The sequence below is a fragment of the Serinus canaria genome, chromosome 2 (assembly GCF_022539315.1).
Source record: "Serinus canaria isolate serCan28SL12 chromosome 2, serCan2020, whole genome shotgun sequence".
Lineage (NCBI taxonomy): Eukaryota > Metazoa > Chordata > Aves > Passeriformes > Fringillidae > Serinus > Serinus canaria.
In genome coordinates, this window is record NC_066315.1 from 43,356,380 (window position 1) to 43,375,423 (window position 19,044).

Below are 19,044 nucleotides of genomic sequence, written 5' to 3' on the forward strand. Positions count from 1 at the left end.
GACTTAAAATTCTCTCACTACAGCATTCAGCTGCTTTACAAGGTTACAGCCATGCCCAATCCTGATCTGGTTTAGTGACAGCAGAGCTTCATTCTATTGATGTAATTCAAAATGGTAACACTTGTTTCTGAACTTATACAGGAAGCAGCTCTGAGCTAATTCTGGGGTCTGTAAGGATGTTCAGTGCACTGTCCACACAGAGATAGGAAAATTGGGAAGAATGCAGAGGTCATTTAATTAATTGGCATCCCATATGCCCACCCTCCAGTATGGAATGGTCCTCATTACCAGGGCTGTGCTTTGTTTCATTTTAAATGGTCCCAGGGATGGGATTTAGTGCTCTATCAGCTATCCCCCTGTGAGGGAACCAGACCCCTGATTTGGATTATAGTCAGCAGCACTTAGAGAAGCCTCTGCTTCATTTCAGAGGATTAAAACTTGGTTTCAAAGATAATGAGAAAGAGCCCTTCAAAATGTTTCTCATACTGATGACTTGCATAGCAAAGCTGTAGAAGCCTGTATTTATTTGTCCTGGGATGGAACCATGGAGGCAGTAGGCAATTTGAAGGAAGCTCACAAGAAATGCAATGTACAAATTATTTTGAGGCAATCCTCTTATTTGTAAAAGAGAAACAGAGAAAACACTCTTCAGATCCCCTAATCCAGACAAACATAGTCACACAATATATTTTTTTCTTTTTTTGTCCTCTCTGCCCTTGTTTCAGACTATGAATTCTCTTTGTAATGTCAGGGAGAAATTTAATTTCTCCCCAAAAGGTCATGGAACTGGTGGTTCTGGTAAGGAACAGGAGGTAAAAATCTCTTCACAGGGTGAACTCTGAAATTTGGTCTGTCAGAGTCATCCAAGGTTGGGAGAAAGACTCCTGTCCCTTGCTACCCTGCCCATTTTATTTAAATATACCAGCTCTTCAGCCTCCTACCACCTTCTGCCACCATTTTCAGCACCCAAGCCCTTGGAGATGTGAATTTCACCTCTTTTCTTTATAACCACAGTGTGTCAGATGATCTCTCCTTGTGCAATTCACTTGGACCCTTAATTATTGCGACAACTATTGCTATTTAGAGAGCTCTTTCATCTTCAAAGCATGTCCCAAACATCAATTAACCCATATATAGATTAATTATTGTGACAATTCATTTGCTATATATTCAGCAATTCACTGGAGTTCACTTCAATGGAAAACAAACTAGTAGCTATTAAAGTCACTGGAATGAGTTCACTTGACTCCAACAGATATGGGATCAAGCTCATTTCTTGAGTCTATTTCTCTCTCCTAAGTCTTGACTGAAACATGGTATTTTCTTCCCCAACATCTTCAGCTGCTGTATCAAGAATACAACTAAGGAACAGCAGGAGGAAAAAAAGGAATCTGTAAGCTGAGATCACACACACATAGAATTAATCAGTTTTGGTTTAGGGGTCATATTAAATCTTATACTCCACCTGCATAGAGTTTATGAAGATTGATCAGGTCAGTCCTTGACACACTCGGACAAGTCAGGGTTCCAAACACACTGCTACAATTAGTGAATTCAGGAGGCACTCATATCATAACCAATTCCAGGGTAACCCAAACAGGGAGAGTGGCTGCAGCAAATTCCCCACAGTCACTGTAAAACTCAGGAAATAGGCTCCTAAAGTTTTTAATAATCATTGTAGTGCCTGTGGTAGCAATTCTCTCTCTCATGTGGAGAAAGCAAGGGGAATATGAAAGAAAAAGGAAAAGAAACATGTACTTGAAATGAAGGTTTGATGGTATTTATGCAAGAAGGTCTCAAGCACTGCCTTTCACAGTGTGTTATTCAATTTTAAAATAACTCTCAAAATAATGCAACATTCTCTCTGAAGACTGTATTAAGACTCCTATGCTGATGAAGCAGTATGCTTTAAACAAATATTTCTCTTAGTTTATTAAATATGCACCACATCCTAATATTTAAACCTATTTTTTTTTTCTTTTCAGCACCAAGAAGGAACTTTTTACTATCCAAAATTATCAGCTGCACACTTAGCTCTAGAAGAACTTCACTGAAAATTCACAACATGATAACATCCTTGAAGTGGCTAATAAATAAGTATTATTCGGTCTATAAAGAAAGAGTGGTATTCTCCAAGAGTGAGGCAATTATTCTACAGATTCCAGGAAAATGCTTTGACTTAATGAAAAGGAAACAACTTTCTGAAAAAGAAATTTGAAGGTATCTTTTGATTCATACTAAAGGCATGTAAAGGTTGAGTCCACCTTCTTTATTTTTTAACATTTTCTACAAGAAGGACTGCATTTGCAAACACCTCTTCAATAACAGGAGGGTAGGCAAGCAAGGAATGATTGGCTCCACTGGCATTAATTTGGTGAGTAAATTGAAGGGAAAATGTAGAACTGCTTAGTTAATCAAGTATGACTGAAATCACACAATCAAGAAAACAACCAGCAAATCTAGCCTGTGCTGTAATTTGTTCTTGGTGCCACTCTCTTTCTACATGGAATTGAAAGCCCAAAGAAAACAGCAACAAGAAATGAGTCTTCTCTTAAGGAACAGTGTAAAATCCTTCAGTTCATGCCTTTCTAATCATCATTTGACACTGCTTGAATTGCCTTTTAAGCCACATGCTTTTTAAAAATCCTGCAGAAATTATTGCTGTTGACCACAAACTGTATCTTTCCCTACTAGTGCTTCAAACACTCTGACAGCTAAACTGTGAAATAATAAAAGCACTAATGGATATGTCTGACTGTATTATTCCTTGTATTTTAAGCTTTATTTGGTCTCCTTCAGAGGTTCTGCTCAGTTACTTTCACTAGTGGCTTTCAGAGATGCTGAGGGTTTATTTTACAGTTTATAATACACCTATATAAGCAGAGCGGTAGTCAAGTATTAAAGGTCACTGAAAACTTATTGATCTAGAGAAAAAACAGCAAAAATTCAGTGAATATAAAAATATTCACTGCTATTCACTTTTCCTTAGCTCATAATGGAGCAGAAAATCTATAAGATACAATTTCTTCCCCTAATGATCCATCATTTTGCATGAAAGAGTCAACACTTTTAAGAAATCAGAAGGAACCAGAAGGTTACAACTCTCTGAAGAATACCCAGCATTCCACCCCCAAAAATGCAATAGCAGACACTGGGGAAGTGATTGTTGTATTAAGAACAAATTCTCATGTAATGATTTTAATTAATAAAATTAAAATCAAGTGATTATCTATTTGCATCCAGAACAATGTCAGGATTTTTTTTTGTAAGCTGGGGAGCTTCTTCTATTAATATTGTAATGAGGTTCACATTATATAATAGTATTAACAAGGCTGAAACAGCACTGCATAGATTACTAATTTAAGCAAAGTGCAGGTCTCTCAAGAAGACCTTGTTAACAATGATCTACCAAAAAAAAAAAAAAAAGTAGAAAATTCATGGTCTAGGAAAATTCACATTGGAAAGTGACTTATTTATCAAGATCTTAATATGGAAATAACTTGAAAATAACCTTTAAAGTCCTGAGTGCACCTTGCTAGGACTAAGAGCATCATAGGTACACTGGGGCTTGCAAGCACACGGAAATAGACTTCTCTGCAGAAACTCCAACACTGCCTGTGCTAAGACACAGCTACTCCAACAAATCAGATGGACAGAGCCAAGGGAGTCAACTGGACATAAAAGAAAATAGAGAAGAATGGCAGAACCAATTTTAACCTCATCAGAAGTGCACAGAAAGAGGCAACCTTCCCATGGCTGCCAAAAAGAAAGAAGCAGTACTGTCTGGGGGCTTCAGGCTGCAAAGAGCCATTGATACACACAGAGAGGCCTCATAGCCCAGTGCATGGAGCAGCCCTGGCAACCGTGGCTGCGCGTCCCACTCACAGCTGCACCGATTTCACCGTGATCAGCACCTGTAATCTGGGTCACGCAGGGATGGAGCAGTAAACAAGCTGACAGCAAGGATATAATTGCAACAGACAGATTTTTTTGAAAGGTAGAAAAATATCTAATGGACATGCTTCCTTTGAAAATTTCCCCTCTGTAGGTGGAAGATGGAAAGGGCTTTCTATACAGATTTGACATGTGCTTCCTACTCTTCTAGCAGCTTATCAGTTCACCTCAGAAACATTTTTATTCCTGATTTTTTTTTCCTCAGTTCCTACTTTTCCTTGTGAACAGAGCTTTTTTTGAGGAGGTTCTCCATACAACCTCAGCAGGGGATAGAATTATTGTATGTCATATGCCCTGTTTGGCCCATGCCTACCAAGCACCTTGTTAGGAGTTTATTTCCCAAGTATTATAGCACCTAATGCCAAAATAAAAAGAGATTATTTTTCTGCATACCTTCCCAGGACTTCTCTAGAGAAAGAAGAACCCTGCAACTATTAGAATTGGTGGGCAGTATGTGATCCCTGCCAGAAGGTAGCCACAATACAATCTTGTATTTCAGATAAACCATTGATGGCAACATAACTCACGTGCTGAAACCAGATTTGAATGCCAAAGTTTCACAATTTACAGGACTTTCAGCTAAACAGACTAGGATAAACCTGCCCTCAGAAGGAGTACATTCCTCACTCAGATTTGTCAGTAGTCACTTTTGTGATTTTTGTGATTTGGAAACCTTTACATATCAGAAAAGCTATGCACTACTTTTGGATCTAAGAGGCATTTTGTTCACTTCAATGCATACACTAATTGTCTGTCCTGTTAGCATTAAAAGAAGGGATGACTGGCACTGAAGCATGACCAGACTTCTTGGATGGTTTCACTGTCTGGGAAGAAAGGCTCAGTAGGTTCATAAATCTAATATATACTTTTCATAATAAAACCTAGAGCAGCAATAATTGTAATAAAGTTTTACAAGATGTCCTGAGAGGAATAAAATGTTCATTATGCTCTGAACCAGAGCTAAATAAAGCAAAATTAGTTTTTTGTTTAAAAGCCCAAAAGGAATTAAAATTAACAGACTTTCAAAGAGTGATAGCAAAAGACTTTTGGCAGACCCTAACTATTGGTTGCTTTGATTTTAGTGACCTTGCTCATCTTATCTTTCTAAACAGACATTTTAAACCAGAAAGTTTCAAATGCTCAGCCAGTATAAAGTCTGCTTTGTGTGCAAGACTTATGAGGAGCAAACTTCCTGTAAGTTGAACGAGTTTCTGTGAGTTGTTTTAGGGTACTTTTCCCATGTTAATCCTCACTCCCCATTACAAAAATCTGACCACTAAGCTCAGTAGCCATGTGAATTCAGCGGCAGAGATGAAAGGCCAGGACTTCAGGCAGCCTACAGAGGTAAACCAAAGGTAGGCACAATTGCAAGGTGTCTGCAGCTGAGAATTTCCACAAGCTGGCAGCTCCCTCCGAGCCCTTCTGGTGCCTCTTTAAGCCTTAACTCCGATTATGCTTTCAGAGTATGTTAAAAACTAACAGCAGGAAGAGACACAAAACTACCCAGCCTTGTGCAATTACTGCTCACAGTGATCAAACAATCTTGGCAAGAAGCTGGTGCTCAGCAAGGCAGCTGGAATACACTAAATCTCCCCCACGTTAAATAAGGCACAGGGAACTCTTCCAACGCTTAGCAGTGACATATTGCTGTATTCTTTATGAAGTGAAACAAAAGCAACTGAAGTCAAAATTTCCAAAATATGGTAATGCAAAGAATGGAATGCTTAGTCAATCAGAGTAAATCAAAGTATAAACATTCATACAGTGCTATACCAGTCACAGATACTTCATCTCTCTAATTCTTATCATTTTCACTCTTCTGTCCTAGCTGCCATCCAATTCCTAGGTTATAGACCATCTAGAAAAGAAGCAAATAATTATCTGACAAGTATTATATGCTATCTCTCAAATACAAGTGATTTGGGTGGCTGCTCTACCATAACAGTCTTATCTTACACTCACCAAAAATTATAAAAGGCCTGAATTTGAAATAAGTATCAAGCTTTTTTGTTATTTTACAGCCATAATTAGTTTTTAAACATTCCTGTGCTCATGAATGATCTGATGCACATCTTAGTACTTTTAGCTTTTCTGCAAATGGCTGAACTGTAGCCTCAGGCAAATACTCAGTTACCTAAAGCAAGGCTGCAAACATTTGCATACACAAACGAAAGCCATGAAAAATTCTCCCAAAAAGAGGGAAAAAAAGACTGTCTTGAAAATTCTCAGTAGATTCATAAGACCTGTCTTGTTCTGGTTTTCTTCTTCAGCTATTCTTTCACTGACTTTCCCTGTATCTTCTCTACAGGCAGTCCTAAGGGATTACTCTTGTTCCTCTTCACTTCTCCCATTTCAGCCTGTCCTTTGGCAGCTTGTCTGCAAACAATTTTGGCTACTGTCTCTGCTCATAGCTCAAAAGACCACCTTTATTCCCAGACCCATCTTCTTCTGCCCACACTGAAATCTGAGCCTTTCTTATACCTTCTCACCTCAATTTCAGAGATAAGAGCATTTTTCTCCCTGCGGAACCTCATTTCTCTACCCTTATGGACTTGCCACTTGTTCTCACATCCTAGACTTCATATTTTGTTTGTTTCTCTTCCTAGGTTTTCTCACCTAAGTGATTTAAAGATCACATGTACACAATGTGATGAAGGCAGTGCCGTGCTAATTCTGCTTTTCATTTCAGTAGCAGAAATCTGATCCATCTCTTGACTCAAATTAATATGTTGTTCCATAATAACAGGACTAATTTTGTGAATCCAAGCATTCATAAGTCAGCTTTTTTACCCTTTCCACACAACTGTGTGGAAGATGTGCACTGTAACATATCCTCACCAGCATTTTATTTTTTCCATCTGCACAGTACAACTTGCAGTAAGTAAGGAGTGAAAAATGACAAGACCCATTCTCCAGGGTTTTGCAGCTATAATGATGAAAGAAGAAATGTTTGCAAGGACAAAATAAAATTCTATTAAGTAATTTGATACAGTAAGAAAAAAAATAGTCATACTTTCGGGTCCAATATCCTTCCATCAGGTCTAAAAGTCTGAATAGACACTGTGCACCAGTGCTCTTTGTTTGATGTTTTTAAATTTAGCATTAGCCTTAAACCTGGTCAGAAGATAAAAACAATTGGATAAAGACTTGATTAAGGCTAAATTAGCCAAAAGAAGATGATTTTTTCTGCACAAAGCTCCAGGTTCCCAATTATCTGTCTTTCTGCTGACTAGTAACACTTCCATTATTATGGCACATGTCTTTTTGTGGCCATCCTATTCTTCAAGTATAACAAAAAATCTCCTATTACAGTGTTTCTTTTACAGAGGGCCTCCAGATATAGAAGTGAGGAAATAGTAGTTAAAACTGTGGTAGGGCTGCCTCCTCCCCTGAGTATACTTTCAGCAGTTAAATGATGTTGGATTTAAATTATCCAACTGATTGGGAAAAACAGCCCCATATTTTTTGAGGTTACTGTAAGAAATACAGAGCATAATCTACTGATTACAGTGGATTACCACTTCTCTGCATCCTTAATTTGATTATGGTAATCATAATGCAGCTGTGTGATCATCTTTTCCATCAAAGAAAAGGCAAGTGCAGAATAGCAATCTACTGTTGAAAAAGGGAGACCAACTTTTGTTTTCTATGAGTAAAACTATTAAAAAAGTAGGAATTACTTCTGACCTTTAGCCTGCGATCCTGGTCTCCACTGCACAGAGAATTTACAGACACTTTAAAGGTCTTCCATGCTGGATTTAAGTTATTCATCACAACCTGTAAGTGAAAAGAAGAAAGAGAACCCTTAACATTTCCACATCTCTCAGCAGAATGCTAACAAGAGCCACAATCCTCAATACAGTACATTCACCAGCAAGAGAAGAAAGCAGAGCTCAGCTGGAGTTTTCAGAACTACATCCAATGAGATATGAGCCCTTGAGGAACTGGCAGTTTCCAACACTCTTCCTCTGCAAAGCCCCTAAAAGGAGCAGGAGGGGGAAGTGGACCCATACACACCCACAGAGGATGCTACAGACATTGCTCCAGCACTGCCACGCCTCAGTGGGAGATAATTGACAAGGGAAAGGGTGCAGAACTGAACTGGAAGCAATGGAAGACATGCAGGACTGGGCAATGGGGAAGGGCAACATCAATTTACAGGTAAATTGTTTGCCTTGCTAGGAAAACTCTGTGGAATCCATAACAGGATTATAACCCCTAACACCTGCCACAGCTCCATCCTATAAACCTAAATGCTGTTTTTATAGACAGTGCCAGTCATTATCATGGAGCAGTAATGTCACTGGGTGATAAGAAACAAATGCAAAGCACCCAGACTACAATCCCTGAGAGGATGTGGGGAAGAAGGAACATAGTACTAAGGGGAAAATATCATACAGTCTGTAGCCTGGTTTTGGCTAAATCTAATATTTATATCTCCTGACCTTCCAACAGAATATCTGCCAGGTTAATTAGGTTTGGACCTTTGGCTTCATCTTCCTTTACTGCAAGTTGCATAAGTCAAGACCTGATACCCATTAGTTAATGACACTAGAGTGTAACACTAGGAAGTGTTTTTCAAGTGTGAGTGCACACCTACATTTAAAACCACTTCTCTTTGTGACATGGAAGCATAAACCATGCCTTCTGACAGCCCATCTGTGTCCTTGGAAAGTGAATTCAACTCTATTAATTCAACTCCTTACCTCAGTCCTGTGAACAAGTTGTTGGGTTGCATCATCGTTCACCCGAAAAATCTCCAGAAAAGGATCAGATTTGCTGAAAAAATCCTAAAATAAAATACAGGACAAGTTACACTTGAGGCTTCTATTTCTTTGAGCTTTTCAAGCACAATACACTGGGTTCTTCCCTGATTGCTAATGAAAAGGAAGAGAAGTTTTAGTGAGACCTCTTGGTGTTTCTCAGCAATACTTCATTCTTGTCCTTGTCTCACAAGGATTCCTGTGGTACTGTTGCTGTTCTCAGTTTGACTATTTAATCATGGCGCGCAAAACTGTAAAATGTCATTTTACAACCTCTTCCCTTCTTTCACCCAGCCCAGTTTCCTGAGTATTAGCTCTGTCATCCACCTAGCTCGTTTCTTTTTTCCTCCACTCCTGTTAGATCTTTTGACACCAGTTTTCTAATGCATTGCACTTTGAAGTATATTCCACACTGGAGTTGAATTTCACACTGTTCACCTACCCTCTCAAACCAGAAATTAATTGGCCAAGACATTGTGCTGCTACCAACTAACACAAGTACTGTCACAATGGATTAGAGGTGGTTAGAGAAGCAAGTCCTCTTCAGGGTGTGCTAACATGGTCCATGCTAAGATAACAATCAGTGCAATACAGGAAATAACTTGACATCTCTAGGCAAATCTGTGGCAGACACCAAGGTTCACATTCACACACTGCAGAACACCTTCTCCTAGTCTTGTATCCAGCTAACAACCCTGAACTTTCTTACACTGACCTAAATTAAGTTGCTTTTTATGGTGCTGCTTCAGTTTGGTCACAGGACCTTTTGTTTCAAGATCTCATTTATTCTGGACATGCTGGCTGGGAGGGAGAAGAGTAACTGGCTGCTAACCCAGGAGGGAAAAACCTTCAAATTTCTAACTGTGCTATGCTGAAAAAGTAGGGTTTAAAAGCACTTAGTCCATTTCCTATAGTTTCAAGTCCCTTCTTAATTTTCTTCTTCAAAAGAGCCACATGACTAACTTTGTGCATATAAATATTATTCTTCTGTATAGGACATATCTAAAACCACAGAACCCATGTCAATTTGGGGAAGTGAGAAAGTCTGTTCAGTGTCCAAGTGTTTCTATGATAGCATAAAAATTACTCTAATACATATAATTCTACTAATTTCTCCTTGCCAAATGTCCACCATACCTATTTTTTATTAGCTGCAAGACCATTGGTTTGGGAACAACTTTGGATAAGATGCTAGCCAAAGTCTAGCAAAAATTAAAATTATTTTTTAGGGCATTTTTACAATCCACAAATTCAAAACAAACAAAGAATTCAGGGCTTTGAAAAGGGACACCTGAATTTGAATGTCTGGAGAAGAAAATGAGTTCCTACAGACCACAAAGCCTTGAGCAAGGCTCAAGGAACCTAAATTCTTGTCATTCCCTAAAAATGACATAATTTTTTGTTGAGATTTTTGTTTTGTCATTGATCTGCTTCTTCACTTTCTAGAGAAAACTTAGGGGCCCATTCAATAGCTGAAGCACGGGAAGATTTATTTGTCAAATCCTTTTATGTGGACTAGGGAACAACAAAGCTATATGTTTGGCTATTTATTCCAGCTACATGGTCAACATGACATTTTATGTCAAACTCTGTAAAACCAGTGCAAAATTCAACCAAGTAACTCTAGAGTTTGCCCCAAGGCCCTGATGTAGATTCAGTATCTGGACACCACTCCAAGTTTGAAACTTCTAGGACATTGGGGGTCTTGGTGATCAAATTCTGCCAGATCACCAGTGTATAGCAAAGAGAACAAGCAGAGGGAGAGGGTGCTGGTTTAATCATGGTGACACAAAAATCCAGAGTGCATAGGGTTAAAAGAGACTGAGCTTCCTCTTCTCACACATAAGCCTTCTGATGGAAGCTGGGGAAAAGCCTAATGTTCAGAGTTTCTTTATCAAACACAAATTGATAAGTTATTTGAAAGAAAGTACCTCAAAATGATACATCCAAAGAATGCACCCTGGTGTGCAAAATAATTCAGAAAGGAAGCCAAGATTTCATTTAAGGCTCAAAATACAGCATCATTCTTAGGTGAGTATCATAAACTTACAACAGCACATCAGCACAAAGGAAATAATTTCTGGTTTTAACTACCAAGGTAATACCACATAAAAGGAAAGATTTTAATGGTGTGGTGGATTGTTTATATTGCTCCCCCTATAATGCAAAAACAAGACCTAAGCACTATCAGAATTGAGGTACGAACAAAAAAAATCTTTCTGTATTGGAAGTGCTTTGCAATAAGTAGAAAAGATAAGCTAAAGAAACATTTGCTTTCACAATTAACTTTTTTGGGCTGTTATGCTGAATCTAATAGCTTTGCATTATCCCCCAAGAATATCCTCTGAAAGAAGAATAGCTGCAATATATGGTGTTGTTTTAATAATATTTAAATGATTAATGCAATACATTTGCTGGTGGTACAATGCACATTGTTCTTTCAGTATGTGTAGCAGTTACACAGTAATAACACAAGTACATGGCCTAGACTTAAAAAATTTAGATATATCTGTTTCCAAGCACCTAGTATGACACATTTTTAGTAGATTCGTTTCAGAGCCCAACAATTTTTAAAAATCAGGATTGGAGATCAAGTCAAAGAGCCCTTAAAAAATGGCTGAGGCACCAAAAAGATTAAAATTTTGAATACTATCCACCAGGGCATTTGATGAGGGTTTTTTTGGTAGTAGTTTAATACCAGGGAACTATATAAAAAAGCAATATTAGCTCATATTTTGCAGATATTTGCTGGATAATCTTTCCCAAAGAATGGTAACTGCTTCTCTCAGAACAGGAGAAGCAGTTTGCCTGCCTCAGTGCTCATAATTTATTATAGCTATCATAAAAAAATGTAGCTGCTTGTTATAGTAATTGTGACACAGCTATTAATGCAATAAAACCTTTCCAAAAGTTATTGTTCCACAGTGAAGTGTTCTCAGTGGATCTCTTGAAACAAAGATGAGCCATTTGAGCTGACAGGGCTTCAATAAAACATGAAAAAGCAGTTATACCTTCCAAATAAGCACTGTAATAAAAAAAATGTAACCATTATTTCTGCTAAAGTCAGTTAACTAAAGGAAACTTTCATATCCATAATTTTCCAAATTTTTTACTGAATGTTTCAGCCACTCCAGTAGGAAAAAATTATTAGGCTCTAAAATTCTTGCAGTTTTATGTCAGGAGAGTAATAAACATGCAACAAACATATCCTACTTGCTAAATATTATCAACAAATTCTGTTTAATTTTCCAAAAATGTATTGTTCATATTTTTCCTTAGTATAGGAAATACCTACAGAGGCTTCCTCTGTTTTTCAGGAGATTCCAAAGCCAGTTTCAACCCTCAGTTTTTTTCTCTGACATTACATCTCTACTCAGGTCTTCACTTCTCTGAGTGGGGAGAGGCATGCAAAACCATGCTTAGAATTTTACAAAATTGGCTCTTCTCAATTCTCTGATGTTTATTTTTCTTTCTGTGATATCAGAGCACTTATTCTTTTTTACCAATGGCTGAATTGTGAAATTGAAGTAATTTCAAACCTTAAAAATAATTACCAATAGTGCCTTGCATCTAATGATGTCAAAGTTCAGGATAAGCTGCACACTTTTCTTATAGAGGAAGTAAATCAAGTTTCAGCCAGGTATTGAGCTACATCTTTAGCTGGAGGAAATTGAAAGAGTTCTTTCAATGCAATAGATTTCCAGAGATTTTCATCAGTCGAAGACAGGAGTTTGGATTCAGATTAGACATGGTGAGTCACTGCTTGACTTGCACACTGCATCATCCAAGAATTCTTTATTAGATGAAGCCCACCTTGACTGGACATGTTAAAATGGCAAGAGTGACAACACTGTTGCAATATTTCAGACTGATCCTTCTCACTTTATCCCCGTAAAGTGTTTCCATCACTCTCTAAAACTGTAGCTCAGACAACACTGACCTGGCTCAGAATTGCACTCTGGCAGTATCCTTTTAATTCAACATGAGCTAGAAGGAATCATAATATTTAAAGTATATTGCATTTTGCATTTGTGGAAAGCAGTAACTAAGTGGAGTCCTATTATGTTGCTTATGTCCTTTCCTTTTTCCTAGATGTGAGAGCATGTGGAACGGGAAGAAACTTTTGTACAAGTTTGGGAATTACCTCTAAAGATATCTGTCTAAAGAAAAGTTGTTGATTTTACATTTTGACACCTAAATAAATTATGCAACTCAAAACCACTCAGACTCCAGCAACTCTTAAAGAGGAAAGTAATTTATCTTTCAGATGAGAAGCAAATTCAGGTCCTGATCATTTATGATTGTTAATGACCCTGAGCATAGTAAAATTTTTTAGATTTAACAAAGTTTATTTTAAAGTTATATGCCAGTACTATTCATCTTTCAGTGTACTTTCTGCTTGCCTGAGATTTTCCAGTAGTTTCAAGTGAAAATATTTTTCATAAGTTACAACCCGATTTTGTTAACCTGATGTATCCAAAAGTACTCTCACTGATTTTATTTAAACTGCTCTCACATCAGATGTTTACAAGAACACACTTGGGGCCTCACCATCCTAAACCTTTTTATAGTTCTGCCATTTCCTTCTAATTAGAAGCACCTTCATATATAAGATGGGACTATATACCTCAAAGTATTCTCTGCCTGCTGTTACACTGAAATGACAGAGAGTGGTAGAAGCAGACATCAGGTTTTCTTGGGCTGTGAGTTGAGATGCTTACTATATGTAAATTGCTAAAAACAATAACAGATATTTTCAGAAAGAGGTATTCCTTAAAATGTTGAATAGTGTTTGAGACAGTGGGAAATTTTCTTCCTAGAGAAGGAAAAATTTTTAAACAAATAAGCATTCTTTTTCTCACATTCAATATACTTTTTGTTGAACAAAATGTGTATCATGACTGAGCTGTTATGGAGTTTTCTAGCTGTATTTTAGGAAACTTCAATGATAACATCATTGACTACTCACAGAAAGTTCACTTCTCTAAACACTTCTGATCTGTGGCATTTTACATAATTAAATTGTCTTGGTTGTAGTGTAATTAACTTGTCTTGATTTTAATTAGATTTCCTTGAGGTTTTTTTTTTAATTACTTGCAACCCGAGGAAAGCCTCATTGTGAACATCCCTCTGAAAACCCTGATGTGTTTAATAACACAGGGTAAAAAAATATCTGCCATGGAAAATCTCATCAAATTATATTTGCAGGCATTCTTATATCTTTCAGAAAGGTTAATATCGAGCAGCTTACCTTGTCATCCAATTTCCGTGCGCTGAATGAAAGTTCAACGTAGTCATCGTTGCCAGACAATTCCTCAGCGATCACCTAAATGGAAAGCTGCATTTGAGTTGTGCATGGTGTAATGGAAGGGGAGAACTATGCCATTTTTCAGTGTGTGAAGACTGCAGACCCCATTTAGGAAACTGAAGTGTGGAACAAGTTAATGTGTTTCTCTTTGCTGTCAGGAAGGACATCACCTAGGTCAGCCCACAAACCTGATTCATGCAACTGTGCCTTGCCAATCACCTGCCAATGGAAAGGCACCCACATCCACCAGGGATCCCTTTTCTCTGAGTGCTCCTCCTCAGAGTGGAAAACAGAGAATTCCACAATCCCCCAGTGTCCAAGGGGACAAAAATGCTCTACAAGGGTTGTATTACTTGGGTCTGAAGCCCAATTATTTTTATGCCACTTCAGCATCATTTGGCAAGATAAATGATAAAAGGAGAAGTCACCTGGCATTAGCTGCCATGAAAGACACATTTACAGCAGGAGAGCTCCCCTGATACAGCTTTTTCGCAATAGCCACATTGGCAAAACAATTTACCATAGATGGAGTCAGAAGCAAGTAATCCTGAAATAATGTAGTGTGATTCTTTAAGATGGTGTAGGCTATATCAATAATGATGCCAGTCACTGGGCTGTGCAATGTTATAAAAAAACCAACAGAACCAACTAAACCAGTTTCCTAAGTAAGTCATTAAAATGACTCAGGGGAGAGAAGGCACAAACCAAACTTGGCATAGTTCACAGAAAAATATTCTTTGAAACAAACCACATTATATTCTGATTTGACAGCCTTAAAACTTTTCCCCCATTGTAAATGTTCTCCCCATGGATTAAATCTTCCAAAATAACTTATTTCCTGGGTGCTTCATGTTCATGACCACACACATGGCAGCCATGCCAGCTTCCCAGATTAGCTCTGGCTGTTTCCACCACTTGAAGTCCTTGAGGAGCTGCTGGGAAAACCCAAAAATTTGCCAAACTGGCTTGGCAGCAGCTACTGACTGCACCCCAAAACATCAACCATCAGAGGTGCATATGGGGTGCCATATGCATCTTGTGAACCTATGTCAGAAAGGGCAGCTGCTGCCAGAGGCAAGAGACACAAAGGAAGGAGAGGTAGGAGGCCTGCAACACCACCCTAAAGAAGATCCAGGAGGAGGCATGGAGAAGGCCATGCTGTGGGGACACAGCTGGAGATTCACTCGGATGGAGGTACCTCTGTGCACACCCTCAGGTAAGACCCATCCTGGAGCAGAGATGCCCCTGAAGGGTGTGTGTAAGTCCAGAGCAGAACTAAGAAAATGAGAGAAAAAAAACTCTAAGAGCAGCAAAAAGAATCACTATTTTCTGATCCTAACCTGTGTCACACGGAACCTCATCAAGGGGACTGAGCACAACATGAAGTGAAGGCAAAGGGAGTGAAGACTATGAAGGAGGCAGGAGAGGTGTCAGAACTGAAGTTGAGTACAGGAGAGGGGCAGGAAAAGTATTTTCCCTAGGAGGTTTTTTGGGTTTTTTTTAATATATATTTGTTCCTCAGTAGTTAAAAGTTTACTTTGATTGGCAGTTCATTAAATTAAGTAAAATTCCCTGAGTTGAGACTATTCTGCCTGTGACACCTCTGCCTGTGTCTCTCCAAGCAAAATACTCACATGCAGCCACCCAGGGGCACAGATGCTTAACTGGGCATTAAAGTACCATCACACAGGCACATTTGTGGTGTGTCACCTCCTCCAGGCAAACATCAGCTTGCTGATGAAATTTGACCCATGGAGTCTGACACATAGCTCTTCCACATAATTTGATGGTTTACAAGATGTGGTTAAGCTGTGTGTGACCAACAGTGCTCTGGGATTTGAACACCAAATTTCATAAAGTATTTTTAACTGAAAATAATGAACCTGCTGTGTAAAGGTTTACAGACTTCCAGCTGGAGAAACAGAACAATGTTCTGTTTGCTTCCCACAGCCATATTATAAGATTGTGACATTACACAGTCAAAAGGCTAATAAAATTCCAGCAAAACTTGCTAAGATAGGAACTTTCAAAATACTATGAAAAACTCATAATTCACTACACTGAATGAGTTAGCAAACTAGTATTTCTAACTTCCATGCTTGACAGACACCTGGTATGTCCCCAGGTCCAGAAATAATGAACATTAATCAGTTTTTAATTATTCTGTTGAGACAAAAAAACTTTTCACAGACTTTTTTTTGGTCTGGGTTCAGTTTTCTCCCATTCAAGTCAAGTTGCTCTTTAGAAATGCTGGACAGGAGCCAAAGTACGTAAATAAGGTCCATATTTCACGGTTATAATCCAGTGTGAGGCCAGCAGGGACTATTAACTCATTTTCTCTCATCTTCTGTTGATTCACAGTGATTTAATTTTTGCCAGAACACTCCCCTAACAAGCCTAATAATTTTAGTTGTACTACAACATTTGTGTTTTCACAACTTTGTGTTCCTCAAAGAAGAACAGAAGGGAGGTCCAGAGCACCACAGGGATGGGTGAGATGAAGTATGCCCAGATCATCCCAGCAGGCAAACCTGCCTATTTAGGGAACAAAACTCTCTCCTGGTCCTATTCAGCCAGATGAGTGGGGAACTCCTTTCCAACCCCAGACCAAAACCAAGTTTAGTGTATGCATTTAAGCAAATCAATTCCCAGCCAAGCACCGAGGAAAACATCTAAGAAATCAAACTCCCTGGGCTCTCAAAAAACTACCTCAGAGTCTGCTGTCTCTTTTGCAGCTGAAGGCAGAAAAAAAAATCCAAACAATCAAGCCAGAAGAAAACCATCTGGCAAATCACACATTAAGGAAAAAAGTCCTTCTCAATCTCATGGGGCAACAGAGCAGATACTCCCAAAGCAGAGTATTTTATTATAGCCTTAATGCAGAACTGCAAAAGTCACAAGCCTGCCAGGTTCAGTGCAGACAAGACTGATCTCCCAAGCAAACCAGCACAGAGAAAGATGAAAGAGAGGTAATACATTGATTTCAAATTTCAAGATACACATGGGGCTTTGATAATCCAGTCCTTAGTTGCATTACAACACATCTAAAACTAATCTCATCAACCTTTTTTTTTTCCTTGAGAACCTGGAAAAAGCCTAAGGGAAAAGAAAGATGAGGTTCCTTTTTGTGTCAAAGCAGGTAAAAGTTAATTTCTGAAGTTTCTACTCATTCAACTAAAACTATTCAAGCAGCAGAAGTTACTTGCTGTCATCCAAGTGCCCTAAAATTAGTTAAGAGTAAGTGTTATGGCTTTTTTACAAATCATACATTATTTGCTGCTTATTCCTTAAAACAAGCATTTTTCAGGAACAGTGTAATAAACCATTAAAATACATTTCTCAGTCAAGGGTTGTTCTGGTGGTTTAGCAGGATGTTTTTAGAGAGAATTAGTCACTTTAGATATTTCTAAATAACAGGAAAACAAAAGCATGCTTAAGACTCACTTACTGTTATAGATGACTTTCCTGCTGTGTTGCCATGTTTGAGTAAGGACTTGGAGAGCTTCCTCTGAGAAACAATCTGCAGGAAAACAAAAACAAGGGAAAAATAATTAGAATCTGTAGTAAATACATGGTTTATTGTGATTTCAGTTTTATGTTGCTTTCTTTTTCTTTCTTCCTTTTGTATCAAAGTACTTTCTCAATCCATGATCAGAGTTAACACAGTAAGACCAGAACCAACAAGAAAGGTCCCCAGGAAGCCTGCACAGGATGCAAAGGAAGGACAAAAAAGCATTTGGGGTCAAGCAGAATGGGGAGAACACAATTCACTGCATTGAACAGAATAATGAGAAACACATAGATTTTCCTCAGGTATTGCAGTGATGGTGACAGAGGACAGAAGCAAGGTTTAACTGGACTGAAAAGATAATAAGAAGGAACTGTAAACAGCAAATCTATCAGACACCTCCAAAACTCAACTCATTAATTTTTATTGGAAACTGAAGTCCATTTGCAAGGAGAAAGAATTAATTTTATCTCAACGTGTCAGCAACTCTAAATTCAGAGCAGAAGTAAGCAAGCTGTCCCACATTTCAGTTCCAAAATTTCTCCTTTTCTTACCACATACCAGACCTCCCCTAGCACTCAGCATTAGAAATGAACTTGGTCATTTACCAAATTGTAAATATACTACCAATAAATGGCATCAGAGGGACAATGACAAAAGCTTTTATTTGCCATATCAATAATAATGAGCATTCCATCACAATTTTGAAACATTTAAAACCAGACCAGTAAAAGTATTAGAAAAGGAAGAAACCTTACAATAATGCAGAACTGCTAAGCTACAGTGATGCTCCAGTGTGTTTGTCACCAGTAAAGTTAATGCTATATTAATTTATTTATTTATTAAGTGGAAACTTCAAAATGTAGACAGATGTAAAGGTAATTCAAAACCACTGCTTAGAAGTAACAGCGTTATTTGTAATCTGAAAAAAAACAAAAACTGTAGTACAGTTGTGCTGTGCAGATACTGAGCAAAAGATTGTGTCCTAAGAAAAACCCTAACCTCTAGAATGTGGCTTTTATCCTAGAAGCAGTCCTTTCCACCTTCCACATCCAACAGTATTTGGATAACTTCATCCAAACAGCTGATCTAAATGATCCACAAATAGACAACTTTGGCAAAAATGCCAAAATATTAGTTGCAAAAGAAAGGCAGTAACCAAGTGAAAAGGAGAGTTCCAGACTCTTCATATCTGTCCTGGGCATCATTGAAACTTCAGCAATAAACCACAACAGTAGGTAATGGCCAGAGCTGAAATGCTCTGAGTAATGCAAAGTTGCAGCCAGCCAAAAAATGTGCTGTGAGATTGGAGTGAATAGGATGCACATTTTAGCCTAACATCAACAAGTTTGTCCTGCCCATTAATTTGCTGAATTGAACAGAGAACCAAAGCTGCACCTCAGATTATCCTCAGCTACAACTGTAATAGAAGCAGCAAGACAGAAGCAAGTTTTAAACAGGCTTTAAATGTGAGACAGGAGAATCACGAAATGACAGGACAGCACATCTGG

The 19,044-nt window shown here is 38.2% G+C and overlaps 1 protein-coding gene across 2 annotated transcripts in view; it reads right to left on the reverse strand.

The window, feature by feature from the left end:
* The window catches only part of CPNE4 (copine 4), a 226,138-nt gene that overhangs the window by 78,581 nt on the left and 128,513 nt on the right, over positions 1-19,044 (reverse strand). For both annotated transcript variants that reach the window (XM_018909658.3, XM_030238078.2), the window contains 4 exons: positions 17,474-17,545; positions 13,969-14,043; positions 8,661-8,744; positions 7,642-7,731 (listed from right to left, as the gene is read on the reverse strand). In XM_018909658.3, the coding sequence (XP_018765203.1) occupies positions 7,642-7,731; positions 8,661-8,744; positions 13,969-14,043; positions 17,474-17,545 (321 nt within the window). The remainder of the gene's footprint in view (positions 1-7,641; positions 7,732-8,660; positions 8,745-13,968; positions 14,044-17,473; positions 17,546-19,044) is intronic.